The sequence below is a fragment of the Polyodon spathula genome, chromosome 12 (genome assembly GCF_017654505.1).
Source record: "Polyodon spathula isolate WHYD16114869_AA chromosome 12, ASM1765450v1, whole genome shotgun sequence".
Lineage (NCBI taxonomy): Eukaryota > Metazoa > Chordata > Actinopteri > Acipenseriformes > Polyodontidae > Polyodon > Polyodon spathula.
Window position 1 is genome coordinate 14,567,984 of NC_054545.1, and position 22,087 is coordinate 14,590,070.

The 22,087-nt window shown below is 37.2% G+C and overlaps 1 protein-coding gene across 2 annotated transcripts in view; it reads right to left on the bottom strand.

Moving 5' to 3' along the window:
- Positions 1–21,887, bottom strand: part of LOC121324398 (centrosomal protein of 170 kDa protein B-like) — a 51,154-nt gene extending 29,267 nt beyond the window's left edge. For both annotated transcript variants that reach the window (XM_041266227.1, XM_041266226.1), the window contains exons 1-5: positions 21,714–21,887; positions 15,128–15,266; positions 6,427–6,516; positions 5,047–5,125; positions 1,124–1,182 (exon numbers count right to left, since the gene is read on the bottom strand). In XM_041266227.1, coding sequence (XP_041122161.1) covers positions 1,124–1,182; positions 5,047–5,125; positions 6,427–6,516; positions 15,128–15,232 — 333 coding nt within the window. In that variant the 5' untranslated portion in view covers positions 15,233–15,266; positions 21,714–21,887. The remainder of the gene's footprint in view (positions 1–1,123; positions 1,183–5,046; positions 5,126–6,426; positions 6,517–15,127; positions 15,267–21,713) is intronic.
- Between the last annotated feature and the right edge of the window lie 200 nt (positions 21,888–22,087).

A 22,087-nucleotide genomic window follows, 5' to 3' on the forward strand; every position in this document is an offset into this window, starting at 1 on the left:
TATGTATCAATTAATGTTTTGAATATTTATCCCTGCACAATTTTAAGCATGTCAGATGTGCTCCAAATTATATTTCTGTATACAATCAAAACTGACCACCACAAATAATAATGGTATTTTTATTTTTATTTTTTTAAATCAAAAGACAGAAAAAAATATATAAAACGGCAGCCTTTTCAAAATATTTGAAACGCCGGGGATGTGTTGCACACTTTTTTATGTAAATGTCCTGTCCTTCCAATAACTGATACATTCATTTTATTAATAGCATCACCTGACTCTGTAGTTTATAAAAACTGTACCTCACAGCTGCAGGCAAGTTTCAGTCACAATGAGCTGGGCAGCAGATGGGAGAGACTGAAAGAAGGGTGATTAGACTGGCAGGGTCTTCAGTATTGAAGACTGCATCCAAATGTGGATGAACAGACTTCCAATTTCCCTGGAGGAACTGAGGAACAGTCAAGTATCTCTTCATATAAACGTGAACATCTGACAGGCTTGTCATGATGAATCAGTCCCGTCTGCCCATGATGGCCCGACACCCTAGGGACCCCTAGCGTTCTGACAGGTGTTGCAATTGCTTGCTGCATATGCAAAGTCCTGCTGTGAACTATGAGCTACAGAACAGGATATTCTCCTATGCCCAGACCACAACCCTTGTGCCAGGACAAAGGGGGTGGTAATCTCATCCGCTCCCATAAAAGTCGATATCTTGTAGTCTGAATATAGATTATTGTGTCTCTAAAGGTAATAAAAGATTGTCTAAGTTGATAAGTAAACCTTTATCGTCTAAACGCATGTAACTACCATCTAAAGCACTATGTACAGACAGTGAGCATTTGGTCACTTGCTGTTTTGTCACCCTAGTTTCACTCCTGGCACATATTGAGAGATCTGGCTTAAAGTCTTACCCATGACAGGTTACAGCTGATGTGGGGAGGAGGGGAGAGCTGCGAGACAGCACTAAAGGTAATTTCATTTGCTCTGTTTTAGAAGCATGTAAGCGGTTTCAGAGCAAGAATCAAAGCAGACCATTAATCCCCATAAAGACCAGATTAGAAGGCAGGGGAGTAAAAAAAAAAACAAACAAACACACATGTATCATTGGAAACAGAATACCAACCCTTAACGCCTCTTCAGGAACTCTGTGTTGACTCCTTTCCAGCAAATAAACATGTGCATGTAAACATTTGCGTTAAGGGAAACATGAATTAAAATAAAATATATAAAAAAAAAAAAAATAGAAAAAAAAATCTTCTGGATATAGCAGACTAGTCTGGCAAGCCCTTGTGATTTTACTGAATCTAACGCTACAAGCCAAGACCTCTGGTCTTCCGTATGTTTAATTAAACAGAAGCTTGGATGAACTCTAGCAATCATGGAAAAAGAACAGGTGCAGTTACTGGGTATGATAAGGTTGACAGGATTCTGCATGTCTAATGATAACACCGTGTAACAATTTTTTTTTTTTTTTTTTTTTGTTCCTGGGTAGTAAGTGTTATTTCCTAATTGCTTATGCCTCAAAAGTATAGAAAATGGCTATTATTCCCCGCAAACTTTGCTTTTGTGACCGGGACAGTGATATTTCAAAATAGTAGTTACAGTATAATCGTAAATATCAAAAAACTACTCACTTCTAAATCTTTTGTAGTCATTTTTGTATTACTTTAGTATAAATACATGTTCATTTGGATTCATATGTTGTTTTTTTCTGACTTTATGTGAACGAAAAGATTTGCCCATTTTCCCATTGGAAATAGTGATATTTTGAAATATCACTGTCCTGGTCACAAAAGCAAAGTTTGTGGGGAATAATAGACATTTTCTATACTTTTGAGGCATAAGCAATTAGGAAATAACACTTACTACCCAGGAACAAAAATTGTGTTACATAGTGTAATGGAAAGACAGTGACGGAACACACTTTACTTTGAGTGACTCCTTTCTTTTTAGGTATGCAACACATAACCATGTCTTTTATTCTTCCACCCACTTCCATAAGAATACTTTAAGTAATTGTATTGCCCAGCTGTAAGGAACTCACATATTTTCTCACAAACCAATACAGTATATTCCATGTCATATTGTGGCCAATGCTAGCCTCTGCAGAAATCAAAGCCAGATATAGGACTCTTGTTTACCCAGTTATTTCCCTATTGTTATGTCAATAAATGGCAAACTAAGAGTCAATCTGGTCTTGCCTAGAGGAGTGCTTCAGGTAACAACATCCATTATTGAGACAGTATTCATTAATATTTAATGGTCATAGAACCAACAATTACCACTGAGCATTATGGCTAATATTTAATTAAGCAGCGATTGTATTTTTCATTATAAAGCATATCAGACATGTGTGATCTGGGGTAACAATAAGACACCCTTCCAAAGACTACCAGATGTACATTAATGGTCTTCACAATGCATGCATATTATTATGAAGCACTGATAGGAAAAGGGCTTCTGATTTAGATTAGTTTTTTGCGAATGCAGTCTGTATTTAAAAGTATGAACAACAGCTGCACAGTAAAAAGGGCTGCACAGCTTTTATAGTGGTCTGCACCTGACATACCTCATTCATCTGCGATAGAATTAACCTGCACCCGACCAGTCTAAACAGCAATGCAGCGTTTCTGACTTATTTTGTTCAGCTCAAGCTCACACTCTTTCACGTTCTAGCTGTGCTCTGGCACTCCCGTGGGCACAGGGGAAAATGTTTAGAAATGTTCCTGTAATTTCAACAATAAGACACAGTATTCCTTTTTAAAATTGACGGATCTAGGCCATATTGGAAGGAGTAAGATAATCTTTGTACTGCAGATGCATTATAATTACAGCAATGGTGGAAATAGAAAAGTGATCTACACAAAACAATGCTCTGGTTTGGTTCAAGTAATCAAGATTGTGGGCTTTTAAAGCTGATTACACAGCAGTGCCATGGGACAACAGCTAACACCACCATCACAATCCTACTGCTGCACATTGGAAAGCGATGTATGAAAATACTGGTTTTGAACAGGGAAGGTATTCTGGGAAGAAGAAAGCTTCAACAAAATATTCTTTAAATGGTAGGTTGTCAAAATAAATGCAGCTTTTAAAACAACTTTTCACCATTTCCTGATCAAAATGCTTCCCATGGGAACTAGAGCCCTACTCTCAAAAAGTGAGCTATTTCATTGGACTACAATAATTATTTCAGACAAACACAAGTAAATAAATAAACTATGAAATACTGATAGTGGCACAGCATGTTCTTCTGTAATAATGGCACTCCCTCATTCAAGTAACGCTTTATTGGAGTTCCACTATTGCCTTATAACCCTCCACAGCAATTCCATTATCACTTAAACTTAATATGGAGTAAACCATGTTATTCTAGTTGGATGTAGTTAACTGCTACCCACTATTCATTAAGACTTAGAATCTATTTAAAATCATAAAAATAGACTGCAATGTAATTGTTCTGTGTTCTTGTGTCTGTTGCCTGGCTACCAGTTGCAGCACAGTTTGAAGAAACTCCAGTCTGACTAGAAATAGTGGAGAGATACTATGCAGCAAGAAAGCCTTGTTCTTTACAAAATAATACATTTATAAAATAGTATTAAAATTATCTCTGGAGCGCTACAGTTTCTGACATTACCGCATGAGACGTGGTCAGTGGACGAGACTGAAGGTGTGCTCTTCCACTGTACTCGGAGCACTCAGCCTTAACATGGAGTCTAGGAAGAACCTGCCATATTACAGGATAATCTGGCACTATTTGTGTTCTCCCAAGAACACAACTGTGCTTAGCAATAATAGCCTTAGAATGTACTTGCTCTGTTATATTTTAGCACAGATACCAACGAAAAAGTTCATTTTGAGAGTCAAATGTTTTTTTTTTTTTTTACTCAACATTTTTGTGCCAATAACTAAGTGTTTCTTCAGGATTATTTTATGTATTTTATCACAGACATAAACGTGAGTCTGACGGCCAAGACTAAATGAGATGACAGTAAAAAAACAAACAAAAAAACAAAAAACACACAAATAGGAGGACATATTCCCAGCTGAGCTCAGATAGGAGGAACCTCACCTACAGTATATTCTACTGCTGACACACTGTAGAACACTCACAGAGGGTCAGACCAAGGCCCACGCTACTGCTTAAGCTTCAAGCATACAGCTTGTAACACCTCAGTATAGCAATTTAACATATTTAGAGGAGTGCCTTTTCAAATACCAGAGTGAATATTACAATTACGTATGCATAGACAGACAGTCCCTGGCTACTGTATGTGCTTCGAACAGCAGACCTTGTTCTGTTCCAGATTTCTTGTCTAAGCATGTCTGCAACACAGAGACAGAAAGTTACATTAACAGTTCAGCACGTTGGTAAGATTCTTAATTGAATATAAACAGCAACACTGCACAGTAACCACAATACCCAGTGAAAGGCCTATTCTAGTCACAGTAGTAAGCAGATTGTGATGTGAATACTTTGTTCTTCAAAACTCTATGAACTGTGATTAAATAAAGATTTAAACGCAGGATTCAAGTTTAAAAAGTAACAAATAACAAAACAACTTTGATAAGGATAAGTGACAGTTTTCAGTCAAGTGTATTCAAGTAGTTTCACATATGTAAAACTGTAAGCTATTCGTTAGGGCAAACACAAATTAAGAATGTCAGCAACAGCATATGGTTTGATTTTAAGCAGTGGACGGTCATTTCAGTTTATCAGAACAGTGGTGGACATAAATAATGTTCTTAGGATCTACGTTATGTACCACAGTTATGAAAACAAACTATCATGGGTAAAAAATATGCATGGAGGACCCTGTTTAAATGCTGTATTCACAGTAAATCTGCCACAGTTTAGATCAACCGAACAGCTCTTCCCTTAGCAGTTAACAATTCAAGAACATGTTTCCCACCTAACAAAACCGTGATACAGGAGACTGCAGTAGTACAGTGCTACAACCCTTCTTGTTTCTTTCACTTTGATAGAACAACTGAACTGCACTGCATGTTCCAACTTTATACAAATATCTTCCATGAAAAGGATATCATATCCAAACCGTATCACATCGTTCAGTTTTAGGGTTATGTAGGTCTGGTCTGGAATTCTTAAATCGTTCACAAAGGTCTGGTGGAGGGGAAAAAAAAAAGAGAATATATATATATATATTAGTAACAACAAAAAATAGTTACTTTTTCAAAAATGCTGCAAACTTCTGGTTGTATGGAAGTACAGTACTATCTTACTTAATGATGATTTGTTGACTTCTCATATATGATTTATAATAAATACTACAATATCATAGTCAGAGATAAAGAGATACAATACGGCTACAGATACAATGTTGCTAGTAAGGTAGTAATTTCTACTACATTTTTGTAAGCGATACCCGAGAATTGTTCTCTGAAAAGTAATATGGTAGATTACCGTATTACAATATCAGATAAACCTTTTTTTTTTGTCCGAGTGCCTTCTCTCATGTTTAGTTTAGCAGTATTTCAATAGTAGAACTAAAAATAAATCGACACATTTAACAAGTCGTCTTTAACAGTGTCCTTTATCTAGCAATGTTTCAATAGCACCTGCTAGGGCTGAATCCATCATGGGTATTTTACCAGCAGCATTATCACACATCACACAACATATCTGCATAGCAGATTACATGATTATAATTCATTGTGTAGTCCATTCACTGAAGACAATGGGGGAACTCGAGTGAAGCTGCTACTCAAGCACTGGCCATGAATCACAGGGGGTCCTGATGGATCAGCTTTATGTAAATCGCTCCTCCTCCGTCACACACGGTTATCTGAATGGTATCACCATCATGACTGCAGATCAGCTCATTTATCTAAGTCACGGAAGCCATTGTAATGTTTATTTCTATATAAACTTCAATACAACAGTAGTACTGTATTTTGAATCACAGTCTTTTACAGTACACAAATGTGGTAGTATTTTTGGTAAAGGAAGGTTACCACTTAAACAAGAGGTTTATTACTTTTATAGTGGGCGGTCAAAGTACACAACACAAATAAATTAAAGAAAGCATTGCATTGAGAATATTAGGTAATCTGGGTAGAAGAGTTTGACAGTCAAAATCATATATATATATATTATATTATATATATATATTATACTATATTCTAGAATATATATATATATATATATATATATATATATATATGTAAAATGATCCAAATAGGTCAACTAGTAGCTGCTTTATCAAATACATGATTTACTAATGTTTTTTAATATTTTATTTGTGAACATATTAATTCATAACACTACTGTTTAAAAACTGCTAGGAATTAAAATAAATCAATCATTAAAAAAAAAGATTTATGAGTCCCTGAGCCCCTGAGTAAAGTGCTTTGTGTGTCAGGGGCTCAGGGGGCTCAGCTGCGGGTCTTTTTTGCATTGCTTACCCCATTCAGGCTTCCCAGGTCCTTCACAAGATGCTCATCTGTGGCCAAGTCATAGTTGATTACCGCATGCTGCTTGTCGACACTGCGGGACTGCAAATACAAGAACACAGTAATGAGTCAACTGCTGTGCCCACATCCAGACTGCCTTGATTAAATACTGAACAGCAGCAGCAGCATTGCTGGGGCAAATACACAGTTAATGATGTGCAGTCATTTATTTGTTTATTTATCCAGGCATCTAAAGCTAAACAACAAAATATGGAAGATACAACAATACTGCAGAGACAATGTATTTGTCTTAAAATTGACACTATTCACAAATCAGGAGGAACACAGTAAATATATCACACAGAGAGTGCTGTCCAACTACAGTACTGTGCGTGCCTTCTGACATTGATCACTGTTTTGACATTGTTTGCATTTTCATTGATGTAACATGGCCTTTGATAGTCTCAATACCCATCACGCTATACTTCGAGCATAAAATGAGCAACTCGGGTATTGCGACTGCGCTTTTCATTTTGGTAAGTGCTTCTTAAAAGGGAGAGGTCTTATTCAATTGTACTGATCTTACTCCAGATTTACTCTATTCTGACAACAATACAAGACAACTCCTCCATGTGAGATGCCGATGCATGATCATTACCAGAGGTCTTGGCCAGAGCTGGAGGCAAGATATCTCCAATTATTACACCGTGTAACAAAACTTTTTTACAGTATAATCGTAAATCTCAAAAAACTACTCACTTCTATTGTAGTCATTTTTGTATTACTTTAGTATAAATACATGTTAATTTGGATTGATATGTTGTTTTTTTCTGACTTTATGTGAACGACAAGGCACACATTTGCCCGTTTTCCCATTGGAAATAGTGATATTTTGAAATATCACTGTCCTGGTCACAAAAGCAAAGTTTGTGGGGAATAATAGCCATGTTCTATACTTTTGAGGCATAAGCAATTAGGAAATAACACTTACTACCCAGGAACAAAAATTGTGTTACATAGTGCAGGGAGACTTTCTTTGCCAGATGGGACAGTAATTCCATCAGCAGAGATCCACAGAAACATAGACACCATTCCGTACATCATCACAAAACTACCTTGGACAAACTAGTAAAACTGGTGTTGAAGGTATCAGCCAAAACATGGTCGGGATAAACAACAGCTAGGTTCCAATGGCGCACATTTTCAGCACTGGGGAATCAACCTGGATTGCTCCAACCACCTATCCCAGGTTTCCCCTAATAACAGGTGATGTCATCTAGGGCGATTCCCCAGTGCTGTAAAATTTAGACAATATAATCCTTGTGCGGCTTATCCCAGCTGGGTATAGGATGATCAAATCAACTAGTTTCTTAGTTTTATGAATGAATATTTGAGTGTATAGAAAAAGTGTTAACTGCAATGCTACCCATCTTCCCTCAAGTACTGTAGAGAGACTCATACTATTCTTGTCCAGTTCCAATTTTTTTTTTATCCTTACAAAAATGGCAGGCATGTTTAATTGCTGCACTTGACTGATCAAAGGCAAGCACTTTAAGCTTCAGGCTTACAGATCAAAAGTTCATCATCTAGTTTCAATCCACCCTGAAATGCCTCTCCCATGTAGAACGTTTAACACATTTAATGCTGGTGTTATTTTAGTATGAAGGTTATATTCAATTCATTAAATTACAAACAAGTTGCTTGGGCTATACACTCCCCTACAAATTGCACTGGGACCATTGTTTGCAATCTTTTGAATGGTTCTGGTTCTCCAATACAGAGTTATTATTATTACTTTCACTAAATCTGCCTTTACCGGACTCTGCCAGCCCTATCTTAGTGTTCTCTAGACCAGTAGTGGCTTGCAACTGGTATAATTCCTCAACCACATTGCTCCCTCAATCACACCATCGTAATGTACCAATCTGTCTGTACCACTGAATCACAGAGAAATGAGAAATTATGATGCAGGGCTCCAGAATGCGACAACAAAAAAGTTCTGACAACAGTTTTTTCCAGTGGGTTAGGCACAAAAATGCTGCCTCATCTCTTTAAAAGCATGTGTCAATATTTATGAATGCAAAATAATGTCGGTCTGTATATTAAAAGAAGAAGTGCGAGAAGAATAGCAACAATTTGATCAAATACAAATGCTTGCAAGTGGAGAGAGGTACTGTTGTGAGACGAGCAGAATACGAGAACCCCAGTTTCTTGATGGTGACTAAACGTGTGCGAGTACGGTTGTGTAAACATTTTGATTAAAATCAACAGTTGCATTTATGAAATTTAAAACAACAAACAAAAAAATAAAAATACACCTTTTTTCATCCGTTGCATCTTGCATCCCAGATATAATAGATGTAGTTACATTGTATATCATCAAGAGTTTAAGGATGATTTAAGTGCGCAGCAGACTCCCCAGTTAGATGATGGGCTGATAATTTCAATTCAGCCAAAGAAGCAGGCACTGTAATTTAAGAGTACCGATATCAATGAAAAACAATAATGTAGCGTGAGTTTTGTACTAAAGCAGGGTCAGCTGTTGCAGGGAAAACAAAGTTTATTTCTCAAACTGACCAAAGGGAATTCTTGATAAGCTCTTGAAGCTGTAGCAGCATTGGACTAGTTGGCATAACAAAGGAGAAGCGGGCATATATTGCAAGGTCAGTTGCTGTCTCTGTTGGACATGGACAACCTGTTAGAGCTGTCTTTTACACACAGCAAATGCAAGTGAATGCCGCTTTATGTGCAGCAGTATACATAGTACAGACTTTAACTCACACAGGTTAATTCCTATTGACAACACAAACAATTACCTTGTTGATGTAACTGTATTTCAAGAGTAAAGTGAAAGGATATGATATTAGCAGCTTAACAACTGTGAATTTGCTACTTATAATAAATGCATATATTACATAGCCCCAAACAGTTTTTAGATCCTGAACACAAAATATGGTTAATTCTCTGTCTAACTCAAGCAGACCACTCAGCTTACCAACCTTAGATTTCCTCCCATTTCAAATGCATTTAACCAGGAATGTATGCAATACTTGTACATGTTGTAGAATTTCGGATGCACAGCCCACAGAAGCATGGTACCCTCTGTATAGTACTGGATCATTTGATCATATACTTAGATGTCCATTTTCGTGAAGCATCAGAACTGAGATAACTCAAGCTATAGAAACTTTAGATAAAATGTATATTTTATCTTCATCAAAATTGTTATCAAATGTAGGAGCTTTTACTCTGTAGGAATATGTATCTTATAGGCTTGATCTGAGTTTAAAGACTCAGAGGTCTGAACTATTATTGCATAGTCAAAGTAGTCTAGTTTTTATATTTCCACTTGCAAGTAAAAAACAATTGTGAAAAGTATGGTGATTTCTAGGCTACAATTAAAACATACAACTGTAGGGCAAAAAATGTTGTCTAATTTTATAAACGACATTCTTTTAGTAATGTTGAGTAAAGACAAACTGCACAGGAGCATTTTACATTCACTGCAAAATATGGTCGTGATCGAAATTGTCAATAAATACTGTATCTGTATTTCTTTCATGAGACTTAATATTAATGTCTCAACACTGAGCATCTGTGAATCGGCTTTGTACAGTATTTGGTCCTGATTCTGCAGGTCACTCGCGTACAAAGGATACACCATGACCGTTCATGTTTAAAACTAAATTAATACAGATTCATTCTGATAACTTTTTAATCAAGTATTGCATCTGCTTGGCACTGCAGCTTAATTAGGAACAGTGCGATTCGGTTATTGGATCTGAATGAATGCAAGATAGAAAATGAGACCTAGCAAAAAGCATAGAATACAGAAAAGTTATTAAACAATATAACTGTCCCATTAGTAACTTCCTAACATTTCAGTGTTTATGCAGAGCATATACGATTTCTAGTACAATAAACTCAACCCCTTCATGTGCTTTTAAAAGCAAGTTTTTACCTACAGTTGATGTACTAAATGAAAGCATTTACAGAAGGAGTCATTAGCAATGTTTCCTGTGCCTACTGTACATTTACAGTACATGGTGCACCATTTCTTTCTAGCATCTACTGAAAAGTTTTATTTTCAGTTTCCATTCAGGATCATGCAACACATTTTTCCCACCATCTCAAGAGCTAATCTAATCCTTTCCACTATAACGAACAGGATCGGTATGAACAATATGAATGGAAGATGACTCACGCTCAGTTAGGGCACACCTCGATGATGTCACTGGGCCACTCCCACATCTAAATAACCCTTTTACGTGTGGAATCGTCCTTTTCTGATGCCTACAGTATGTTTCTGCTGGTAAGCCCCGCTGGTTTCTTTATAAACATGCCAACTAATACATACATCATTAATCTGAACTCTGTCATGCCGAAATGGGAGGCTGTGCAGCAGACGCATTAGCATTTAATCATTTTTTATTGTTTTTGCAGAGAATAAAAATATATACATTGGTTAAATTAATGATGGTATTTTAGACCTGTTGGTTTGTTGTTTGTTTGTTTTTTTATATATTTAAAATGTAACCCAAATTTAAAATATAAAATTAAGCAAAATACATTTTATATACAAGAAATGTAGAGTAGTTATAATGCTGTCTAATATTTGATAAGAAATTGTTTTAAAAGTCTTCTTAGCACTTTTATGCATGTTAAAAAGAAACTGCATATTATGAACAAAGTTTTAAAAAATGAATAGGCCTGTTTATGTCAAAAAGTCACCTTCATTACACAAAAATAAAAAAAACAAAAAATATGTACACCCCGCATGGGGTATGAAGTCCTGACATTCACAACCTTTTACTGCAAGTGCAAATATGTAACTGTTTGGGTTTTCTATTTGGTAAACAAGTTTCAACTAAATCTAACTTTGGGAATGTAAACAAATAAATCTAACAGAGTGCACAAGAAGACTAAACTGAGACAGCATGTTGTAAACACCAAAATACTGAAAAGGATTGTGGGACACTGCAGCTTTACTTAAAAATAAAAAATAAAAAAACATTTAAATTCCCCCTTATTTGCGTTGTTCATTCACATGGTCTGCAAGTAAATATACTGAAACAAGTGCAGAAACTGTAATTCTCACAACATATATTCTAAACATAAATCAACAGTAACCAGTTGCTAAGAAACCACTTCTTCTAGCCATTATGTACTTAAAAGCTCTCATGACTGATACTTCAAAGAGAAATGAGAAAGTGATTAGGACACTTGTGAAGTCCAGCTGAAATGCTTCATAATTACTTTACACATCAGAGGATTTCTGCATCCGTTTTAATAATCATTTCACAAAGGCTGCTTTTTGGGTCTTCCAGTCCTGGGTTTGTCAATTACAGATGATGCTTCTCTGTACTTGTTGATTATGCTTTGGATACCACACCTTGAAAATCAAGAGATGCGAGCTATTTCACTCAATGTTTTACCTTCTTTGTGCCAGTCAAGGTTGTTATAATAGTAGAAAACACTAATGGAGTAAATTGCCGGAGCACATAATGCATCAGAGTAGATAAACACAACGTCTATGATTTTTGCACAGCAGTGTTTCACAACAAGACTATTTCTACTCAGACCCCTCCTCATTGAATAGCTCTACAGTTTGCACCTCCAAATTTCAGTTAAAGACAGGAAGTGGCACAGTCCTCCTTAATAGTGCATATTCCAGCACTGTCCAACAGGTAGGGAGCTGGCGTTTGTCTCTGAGGAAAAATGATGGCGCAAGTAGCTTCCAACTGACAGATGACATTTAGTTTTGCACAAAAATGACCTTATACCCGTAAGAGGGACTGGCTGAGTGAAGGATGGTGGGTCTGTGCAGTATTGACACCTGTCATTCTCCAGATAGCAGTTCAGAAGTGTTAGAAGCTCTGGAACCCATGGAAGAGCAACCAGACTAATCCCAGTGCGTAAAGGAATCTGTTGGAGGGCCTGGGTATGTTTGAGCACGTCTTCCTGGAAATGCGAAAAACATTTTGTACCCACAGTGCACTCTACTAAAACTACATTACCGTTACATTGTGTAAATCTAACATGCTGTGGCACAACTGAAATATTGAATTTCTGTACTCATCAGGCCATAACCTCTTTGATGTCATGCATGGCTCTGTAATTTTTTTCTGCTGGGCCATTACATATTCCCTAATTAATAAATAAAACATTTTCATTGTAAACCAATGCTCAGACAAAGCAGAAATATGTTGACATGGAAGGTTACTTTTTACGATGCAAGGATGCACCTATGCAACCTTACAGTAGGCCAGAACAAAGAGGTCACTTATTATTAGAATGGGGCGAGGCTGACAGTAGTCTAAAGAAGGGTTGAATATATATAAGCACAGCCTTAGAAAAGAAAAATCACAGGAGAAAGGAAATATCATTCTAGGTCTAAACCACAAGTGCTGCAGTAAATAAACATCAATGCCAAATTAAAGACTCTTGTTAAGCCGTTGTAGTGAAAACACTGTCCCCTTGCACCACAGAATGCAACAGCCTGTATTATAATTCTGAGAGTCTTCCAAAGTACCGCAGTGCCTAATGTCCAGCTTCAGCATGCAAAAACCCATTCTAACAATTCAACAAGGAATGATTATCCTTAGTGCAGAAAGAGACACCGGCATTAATAGCAAGCCTACCATTGCCCCTCCCCCACCAAAGATGACATCTGGTGTTGCCTGTAGCAACCAGCAATGATGTCTATTGAGCACCTTGAAAATTGAGACTACCACATCTCTAAAGCATTCTGGATGAAGCGGTTACCGTGGCTTGCTGTTACTGTGACCCCTTGTTACGAATTTGAACAAAATATTTCTATTTAGAATCTGTGTTCCTTATCAAAGGAGGACTGATTAGGGATTTTGCTTTCCAGTGTTTGTTTATTACATTTTCTGTGCAATCTGGAATTACTGTGGTTGTTGAGGAGTCCTGAGAACCACCAAAAATCAAACAGTAGCAAAGAGTGAAATTTCAGAGTACACCAAGCTAACATATACCTCTGCTGCAACAAAATTCAGTCAACTGCAGCATTACAAGAGGACTTGAGCACATAAGTAGTCCAGTGTTCTTTAAGTGTTTAAAGGCAGTTTCATATTATATATATATATATATATATATATATATATATATATATATATATATATATATATATATATATATATATATATATATATATATATATATTAGTGTTTTCAGTTAAAAAAATGAAAACCTAGATGCAATCTCTATCGCAGCAATTACCATAATAATGGTAATTTTATTTTCACTTAAAGCTGTAAGCAGCACAGAATAATTGACTTGTGTTGACAAATTTACAGTACATTCTGTCTGTCTGCTATACAAGGAAACACTTTGAGGCTGAGGCTGTTTTTGTAGGACCTCTATGAAATCCGCAGTATTCACAAGCTTCAAAACGGTTGAATTTCTAACCAGACACAAACCGTTTTAAAACAGCTTCCTCTCCCTCCCATGTAAAAATGAAATATTTTGGAGGTACACTATCTATAGTACAGTATTTATCACTTGCAAAACCAGTTTTATTTTCATTTGCTGGTAATGAACGGATGTGCTGTCTAGTGACTCTATACTAGCAGTGATTTCTACTGTTTAGTATCATACAAAAAAAAAAATTCAACCAAACTGCTCATGCCAGCTCTGTTGGTTTTGTGTTGCTTACAAAGACAGTCTTTTAGAACAGATGTAAGGGTCCCAGAAATATATCAATTGACAGCAAATGCTGTCTTCACCTTTAGAAATTACAAATTATTTAGGGGGAAGACACAAATAATTGCGTAATTACAGAATCACAAATGGGAACTACCCCACAGTGAAGCTTCAGTATGCAATTTCATGAACAGCCGTGTGCAATGTCTCCTTGTCACAGTACAGTACAATATATATTTAAAAAGGTATTGTGGAATATCACATACTATTTTACATTAAATTATAACAAACCAGTAAGATAAGGGTTTTATTGAATATTATGTGTCAAACTAGAAGGGTGTTTCCGGGAATGGTTTGGTATAAAACCACTTGCAAGCTTTCAAAGAAACAAACGTAGATGAAAAAGCATCCTTTTCCCCTCAACTGTGCCAGTGACAATTTGAAATACAAATCTGTACACATAAATAAGTAACCAAGATGACAATTGAAAGAACATCTCCTAATTTGAGTATGTTCTCCAATATGCAAACAATGATAAAAAGCTTGCCGCTGTTCTCTTTATCTCTTATTAAGGTCTTGAGATTCAGCACCAAAAGAACTGAAGTGACACATTCCAGTCCTTAACTCAACATAAATTACACAACCAGCAGCTCAGATAACAAACCTGCAGCGCAAGGAATAAAACACGATTCTAAAGCTCCCACTTAGAACCCTGGTGAATCTACAATTTACACTTGTCACCCACTGCAGCATGTTTAGGCTCTGCTTAAATGAGACTGACATATCTAAATGCATGTACACTGTACTGTGCCATTAGATAATATATACGTGTTAGATATGGGTGTAGACTTTACTAAGATGTACAAATCAATGTGAATGCTACTGTGCATTTCTTATAGATTTTTACAGCTTGATACGGGTGCCATTTGTCTTCAGGAGGTTTCATCATTAAAAACTGCAGAATGAAACGTTTTGCAAAATAACAAATGTGTTAGGAATAGTTTTTTTCCCAAAGTAGCATCCAGCTGGCTCAATAATGATGACTCACCTGCAGCATGAGTTCACAGTCCTCCCGGCCCACGAAGATCATCTCTCGAGGGAGGCGGTGCCGAGTGCCACAGCTGCTGACCAGGAACCATGATGTCACACTCATCCTGGGGGGCTTTGCTTACAAAACTCTTAGCATCCTGCGAAACAAAGAGAAAAGACATTATGAAGGCCCTTTCAGCCAATCAAAGCAACCACTGCATTAACATACCAGCACATTTTATTCTGCTTCAAATTAATTCCATTATCAGTTTGTGTTTATCTTAAGGAACATAATGTTAAAAACTGTTAACAAAATATACATTTTCCTGCTTTTCTTTAAACTACTGCTTTCTTGTTCAGCAGATTGAACTGCCCTTTTGCCGACCCAAAATGCGCTTGAGAATGTACTTTTAAACCAAAAGATATAGCTGCAGGAACTCGCAGAAACAGGACAAGGACTGGTAGAATATTATGAAAGGTAACCTCAGGGGTACTCAGCCACTGCTGATTCAGTTATGCAAATTGGACTGCTGACATAATAAATTACTCTATTTGTCATTCTAGTTTTATAGACTGCTGCAGCTGTAATAATAATAATAATGTTTATTTTTATATAGCACTTTCATAGTGGGCCACAATCACAAAGCGCTTTACAAGATACAAGACTGGGGTGTGTGAATGATGCATCAGCTACAGAGTCACTTACAACAACGTCTCACCCGAAAGACGAAGCACAAGGAGTAAGTGGCCGAGCTAGGATTTGAACCAGGGACCTCCTGGTGACAAGCCCGTTTCTTTGATCAGTGGACCACACAGCCACACAGCTGTCTATCCCTACATTCTATTCTGAAGAAATCAGAGATGGTAATCAATAAGGAATGATCTCTCTCCGAAACACTTCTAATGTACCAGCTACAATCAGATAAAATACTGTAACGGGCAGGTGCTATGGAAACCTCCCCTAAAAAGCACCACCAAGACACGTTTCCTTGCTGTACAGTCCTGGGCTAAATGTGTCAAACTGAGTGGCAGTTTTAGAACACTAATTCAGGAGCACCATCTTAAGACCTGCCCTTTAATCACGACCTACAGTATAGACATCAGAAAGATTCAAACCCAATAATCTATTACACTATGTAACATCAAATCCAAATTAACATGTATTTATACTAAAGTAATACAAAAATTACTACAAAAGATTTAGAAGTGAGTAGTTTTTTGATATTTACAATTATACTGTAAATACAGTCTTCTTTTGTAGTCATTTTTGTATTACTTTAGTATAAATACATGTTAATTTGGATTCATATGTTGTTTTTTTCTGACTTTATGTGAACGAAAAGACACACATTTGCCCATTTTCCCATTGGAAATAGTGATATTTTGAAATATCACTGTCCTGGTCACAAAAGCAAAGTTCGTGGGGAATAATAGCCATTTTCTATACATTTGAGGCATAAGCAATTAGGAAATAACACTTACTTCCCAGGAACAAAAAAAAATTGTTACACGGTGTTATCAATGAGTCACCACAAGATCTACAGGTGCATTGAAAACCATCATCTTAACCCAAGGTCATTCCAAACCTAATAATCATCTATTTATGGATCTATTAACATTGTGGGTCAAGTTGAACCCTGTAATTTGGCTTGCATGTCTGCAGTAGTTAGTGTAATAAAGGTACTGAGTCTCCAGAGGGTCTAGGTGGAACAGAAGGTTAATTCACTAATACTTTTGTTTTGCCATTAACCACTCAAGTCCTGGATTAAAATCTGGCTCAGGTCACAAGTGAAATTAGTGTCAGCCAAGACCCCGATGGACATTAAGCCACATCACAGCTACAGTACTACTTCTTAAGAGAAGCGCTCAGCTGAATAGCAAGGGGTGTTCAGGGAAGACTTAGCGGGGTCCTGGCACAGCTTCAAGGGATGTCTGACATTGGGATTCTCCTTCATAAGCAGTAAACTCCAGTTAACTCACACGTTTAAAGTAAATAAAATGACCAATTCATGAAAGGAGAGAAACACTGTACAGTGTTACTGATTGCCGTTGTTATTTCAATTACACACTGTTTTGACAAAGTCATTTAGAAATTCTGTTATGTTGTGACAGGACAGCGTCACTGGCAATGGAGTTTAGACCAGGAAGGGGGACTCAGACACACAAGAGCTGCAGTAAAGCGCATGTTTATTTTTAATAATCAAATAAATAAACAAAACACTAAAGACACATGAACAAAATGGCACAAGGACCACAATAAAAGGCTATACAAACCATGTCAACAAGACGGAACAGCACAAAACACGAAAACACATACCACATACCCTGACACCAACATCAACTCCAAAACAAACACCCGGGGTCATCCTATTAATACACCTGTGGCTGTAGTATTAATTAATCATCTTACCACTTATTCAATTTCTGGCTCCAACCACATGTTTTAGCAGGGATGATTTTATCTCCCTCCCGGTCACCAATATTCCCCACACATATTGTATACCCACCCATGCCGCGACAAAGCTTTCACCCTGCCACATTGCCACATATGTGAACATATACAGGAATACATTTCAAACAGTGTTAGTTCTAATACTCAGCACGGCTATAGACAGTGTTGGTTCTAATACTCAGCATGGCTATAGACAGTGTTGGTTCTAATACTCAGCACAGCTACACATTTTTACAGTCAAATGTCCCAGATCTTGTTTTCTGCAGAATTTAGGTCATACAGTAAGGATGAAGTTTCAGATTACACAAACACTACAGTGAGTAAACTGTGGTTATCAATACACACACTAAATATAAAGCTCAATGTCCTGCAGATGCACTTGCATTCCAGGCATATCCTATTGAATATGAACTTATCACAAAGCAACTGTCCTTGGTTTGCTCATACTGTACATATTTACAGTAACGTTTCTGGCCTTGAAGAGTCCTAACAGACCTTGAAGAAATGCAGGTTCCTGAAGAACGTGTCCAAGCATCTTGGTCAATTCCCCTGAGAAACTTCTGTTTTACATCTTATTTGAAGGATGACCCCTTACCAACAATGTACTGCCATGCTCTATCCCCCCCACCCCCCCACACACGCACACGCACACGCACACGCACACGCACACACAGAGCTAAGGGAGATGCTGACCAATGGAGGCTAGCCCTGCAGGTCACATGCCATTACATTTTGTTTTCTTTTTAGAATACTATATAAATAGACACTGGGAATAGGAATAGGAATTTAGGAATAGGAATTTAGTGCTGGGACAAACATGGGTTTTTCATGTTTGAATATTCTTTCAAAATGTAAACGGATATATTCAAATATTCTTTCATTATGAATTGGCTAGAAAACAGAAGTATAATCCGTACCACAATACAGTACAAAATATACCCGGCACCTGCTATAGAAAGGAGAGGAACACTCTTCAGTACAGTAGAATGTGGGTTCGTTATTTTAGATTTGCAATGGTCTCCTTTGCACGATACCTTTCTAATACAGTACCACGCAGTGTTTGTTAGAATAATCAAATATTTGTTCAGGCACTAATGGAAAATGGAGATTGAGCATACTGTACCCTTGCTCTTTACAGAGTGAAGTCAGATCATGAGGCGAGGAGCACTTCTGCATCAAATATCTGTTCAATCCTTAAAAAGACCAAAGATTACTGCATCAAAAACTCACTTTCCTGAAAAAAACTGTTTCCTAGGAACTGACGCAATCACATCTGGTAGATAACATTAAGACTACAAGAGGCCCACAGCAAGACATATTGATCTCTGAATTAGAAATAAAATACAGGAAATCACAATTGTAGTGAAATGATTGTCTTGCCTGTGCCCGAGTCTAAATGCTTGACCTTTTTCCTTCAGTGTCCATCTCCCTACTGTACTCTATGCTTAATTTATTGGTATCAGTTATCAATAAGTTACTGATATTTGCGTGATGGGCAGCTAATTTGCCCCAAATAGGTCAATAGAAGTCCCAAAGGAATATGTTGGGTTTAACAAAAAAAATACAAATACATTTTGAAAACTTCTGATTTTGACTCATGCAAGTCAGAAAGTAACTATCAAGGATTACAAAACAAATGACATGTTAGAGGAGAAGTTTAAAGGAGTAATGGAGACTTTAAAATCCTTTTTATCACCCGTCTGCAACATCAATAGCGGTCCTCTCTTTAGAACTGTTAAAGATTGTACTTTATCAAGCAAGAAACAAAGTCATGTATCCAGAGTAATGGGGTGCGCAAGCCATCTGGTTAACTGAATTTTCTGGATAATTAACTTGCAGTCTGAAAGTAACATTGACCAAAAACAACTGCAGGCAGCTATCTTTACGTGCTTACAAAAATACAACCTGTTTAGCCAAAAAACTAAATGAATGTCTAAAGCAGAAAGTGATTAAGAACCAGGAAGAAACACAATACAGTATTATTTATTTATTTATTTATTTATTAAAGAAAAAAGCTGGAAATCTTGATTTCAATTTCAATTCAAACATATCCCCAAGATGTTTTACAGTCACTGTAATACTGTCATCTCTGGAGTGGAATGTAGCATCCAATCTGGGCAAACACACCAGCTATATACTACAGTTTAAAAGCAATATCAATATGTAGACTCTGCCTTCAGGCACCACTAGGGCATCTTCTCAGTATTGACACATGTCATGTGTCTGTTCACACTACAATTTCCAAGACTTGATGAATAAGGAACTACCCCTCCCGAAAAACCTAAACAGCTTCGCTACACATAATTTCGCTAAAAGACCCAAATTCATACATTATTTCCTATGCATTCTTAAAATGAATTTAAATCTCATGAAAGATAATGGCACTGGCTGGAATAAAATGAGCTTCCCTTCATGATTCAGCACGCGCACCTCCCGGCATTCAGTCCTGGGCCTCTCCCCGGCAGACTGCTTGAGCCAGATCATTCCAAACTGAACCAAACTGTGGGGTGGTTTGATGATGCTGACTAATGGCCTTTGGGGGCTAAAATGAGATTGCAATGGCATTTCACTTTGAGTCGTGTTGGATTTAAACCCAGGAAGTTGGCCCCCTACAGCACATAGCCTCTGACAAAGTAGCAAAACTCATTAGCAAATGAAAATGCACACCAAGTGAGACAGAATGTGTCTCCAAGTTCAATGCAATACTATATCCTCTTTTTCAATGTATGAATATTAAATTAGCAATCTGTCCTTAAGCCTTGAATTTATCTTTATGTGCACTATAATTCCAAAAGGACCACAGAAATATTGTTATTCATATGACACTCCCCTGTGACAGTGACAGTGTTCATCTGATTTACTGTAGGGCCTGTTTATGCATACTGACATTAACATGTAAATGATGGTTAGGCCTCTACTTCATTTTTTTGTAGTTTCTAAAGTTTTTTGTGTTTAAATGCGTAATGCAAAGAAAACCCTGAAGTAAAAATAAAAATCTGGGGCAATAATTACTAGGTTTCCAGATTAATAATTATGAGATTACATTGAAATCAGGGGGGATTAAAGGTACATTCTTATAATATAATAATAATTCAACAGAAGTCATCAGAATTAAATCATCTTAAAATTCAGTGGCAATGCCACCAGAATTGGTGTCGCTGTACATTATTTATGCGTGTTAAAACATGTCTACCACATCCGTCTCTATAGTCTACAGCAATTTAATTTCAACCAGAGTAACATCCATTTGCTTCAGTGAGTGTACTGATAATATAATAAATCTAACAAATGTTGCATAATAAATAGGGTAAATAATGTACACCATTATTGTATCATCACCTGGTAATTCCAACACAGAGTTCTTACAATTACAGTTTTAGTAAAACGGGCCTAAAATCCTAGCAATTAAAAAGATAGCGTACGCTTCACTCCCTAATTAATAACGGAAATGAAAAACAGTGATTTTAATATGAAACATTATTATCAGAATATTAAGAAAATACAAGCCCGAAAGCAACCCTCGTTATAAAAATGTTTTTCATTAAATTGTGGCGTAAAAACCAATTATATACCGTTATTGGAAATGGTTTTATAGATGGGCATTGCTGAATTAAACCACACTGTCCCTAAAGACAACTGTCAATTCACTGGGGAGAAATATCTGGAGAAATATGTAAGCAGACAGACCAGCTGGTACCTGCAGTCGAGACCCCGCGACACATCATAACCTATTGTTGTGAAACGCAACCGTCTCATTCGAAAGAATGTAGCTCAAACTCAAATATATATTTCTCAAATACATATCTCAATCCCAATTTGTAGATAATTCACACACCTACACATACATATCAATACTCATCGACCAGTAATGCAGTGATTAATGTCCAAACCGGGGAGAAATCACTGCGTGCTTGCAGTTTATCCCACTGCTTTACTCTGCAAAGGCATTCTTAACCTTGCTTGTTTTTTCTTGTCTACCAGAAAATCCATTGACAGCAAACCATAACCGATTCAGGCTAACGTTTCCCTTTCACTCTGAAAAGGCAAGGTGCTTGTTTCGTTAAGGCGGTAGCAGGCCAAACACCATTCTGAAATCTGCTGTTTCTAGGAGCCTGCATTTGTCAATTTCATATTCCCGGTCTGGCAACCTTACCTATAATCCAGACAGATTCCCACAGAATATCCACCGACGCCGAAATGATCATGAAATTCGTAGGAGCAAATCCCTTTTTCGCTTCCCTAAATGAACGGGATCCAACCCTATTAATGCGTGAAAGAATGCACTCGATGCAAGCAGAGTGAAAAGCCAGGTATAATGCACACACCCTCGCCGTGCTGTTGCAGTCTGTGCGATTGTCACTGAGCAAAGGCGCAGCACCGCCCCCAAGCTGCCTTGCAGGTTAGTGACGCAACCCGCTCCAACCAGCCAAAGCTACAACCCTGCCTGATCCCCAAAGGCAAGAAAAACAGGTCTTCCGCCCTTGATGCGCGTTTGTGCCTGTCTCTATGCAGCTTGCAAAGCATGCG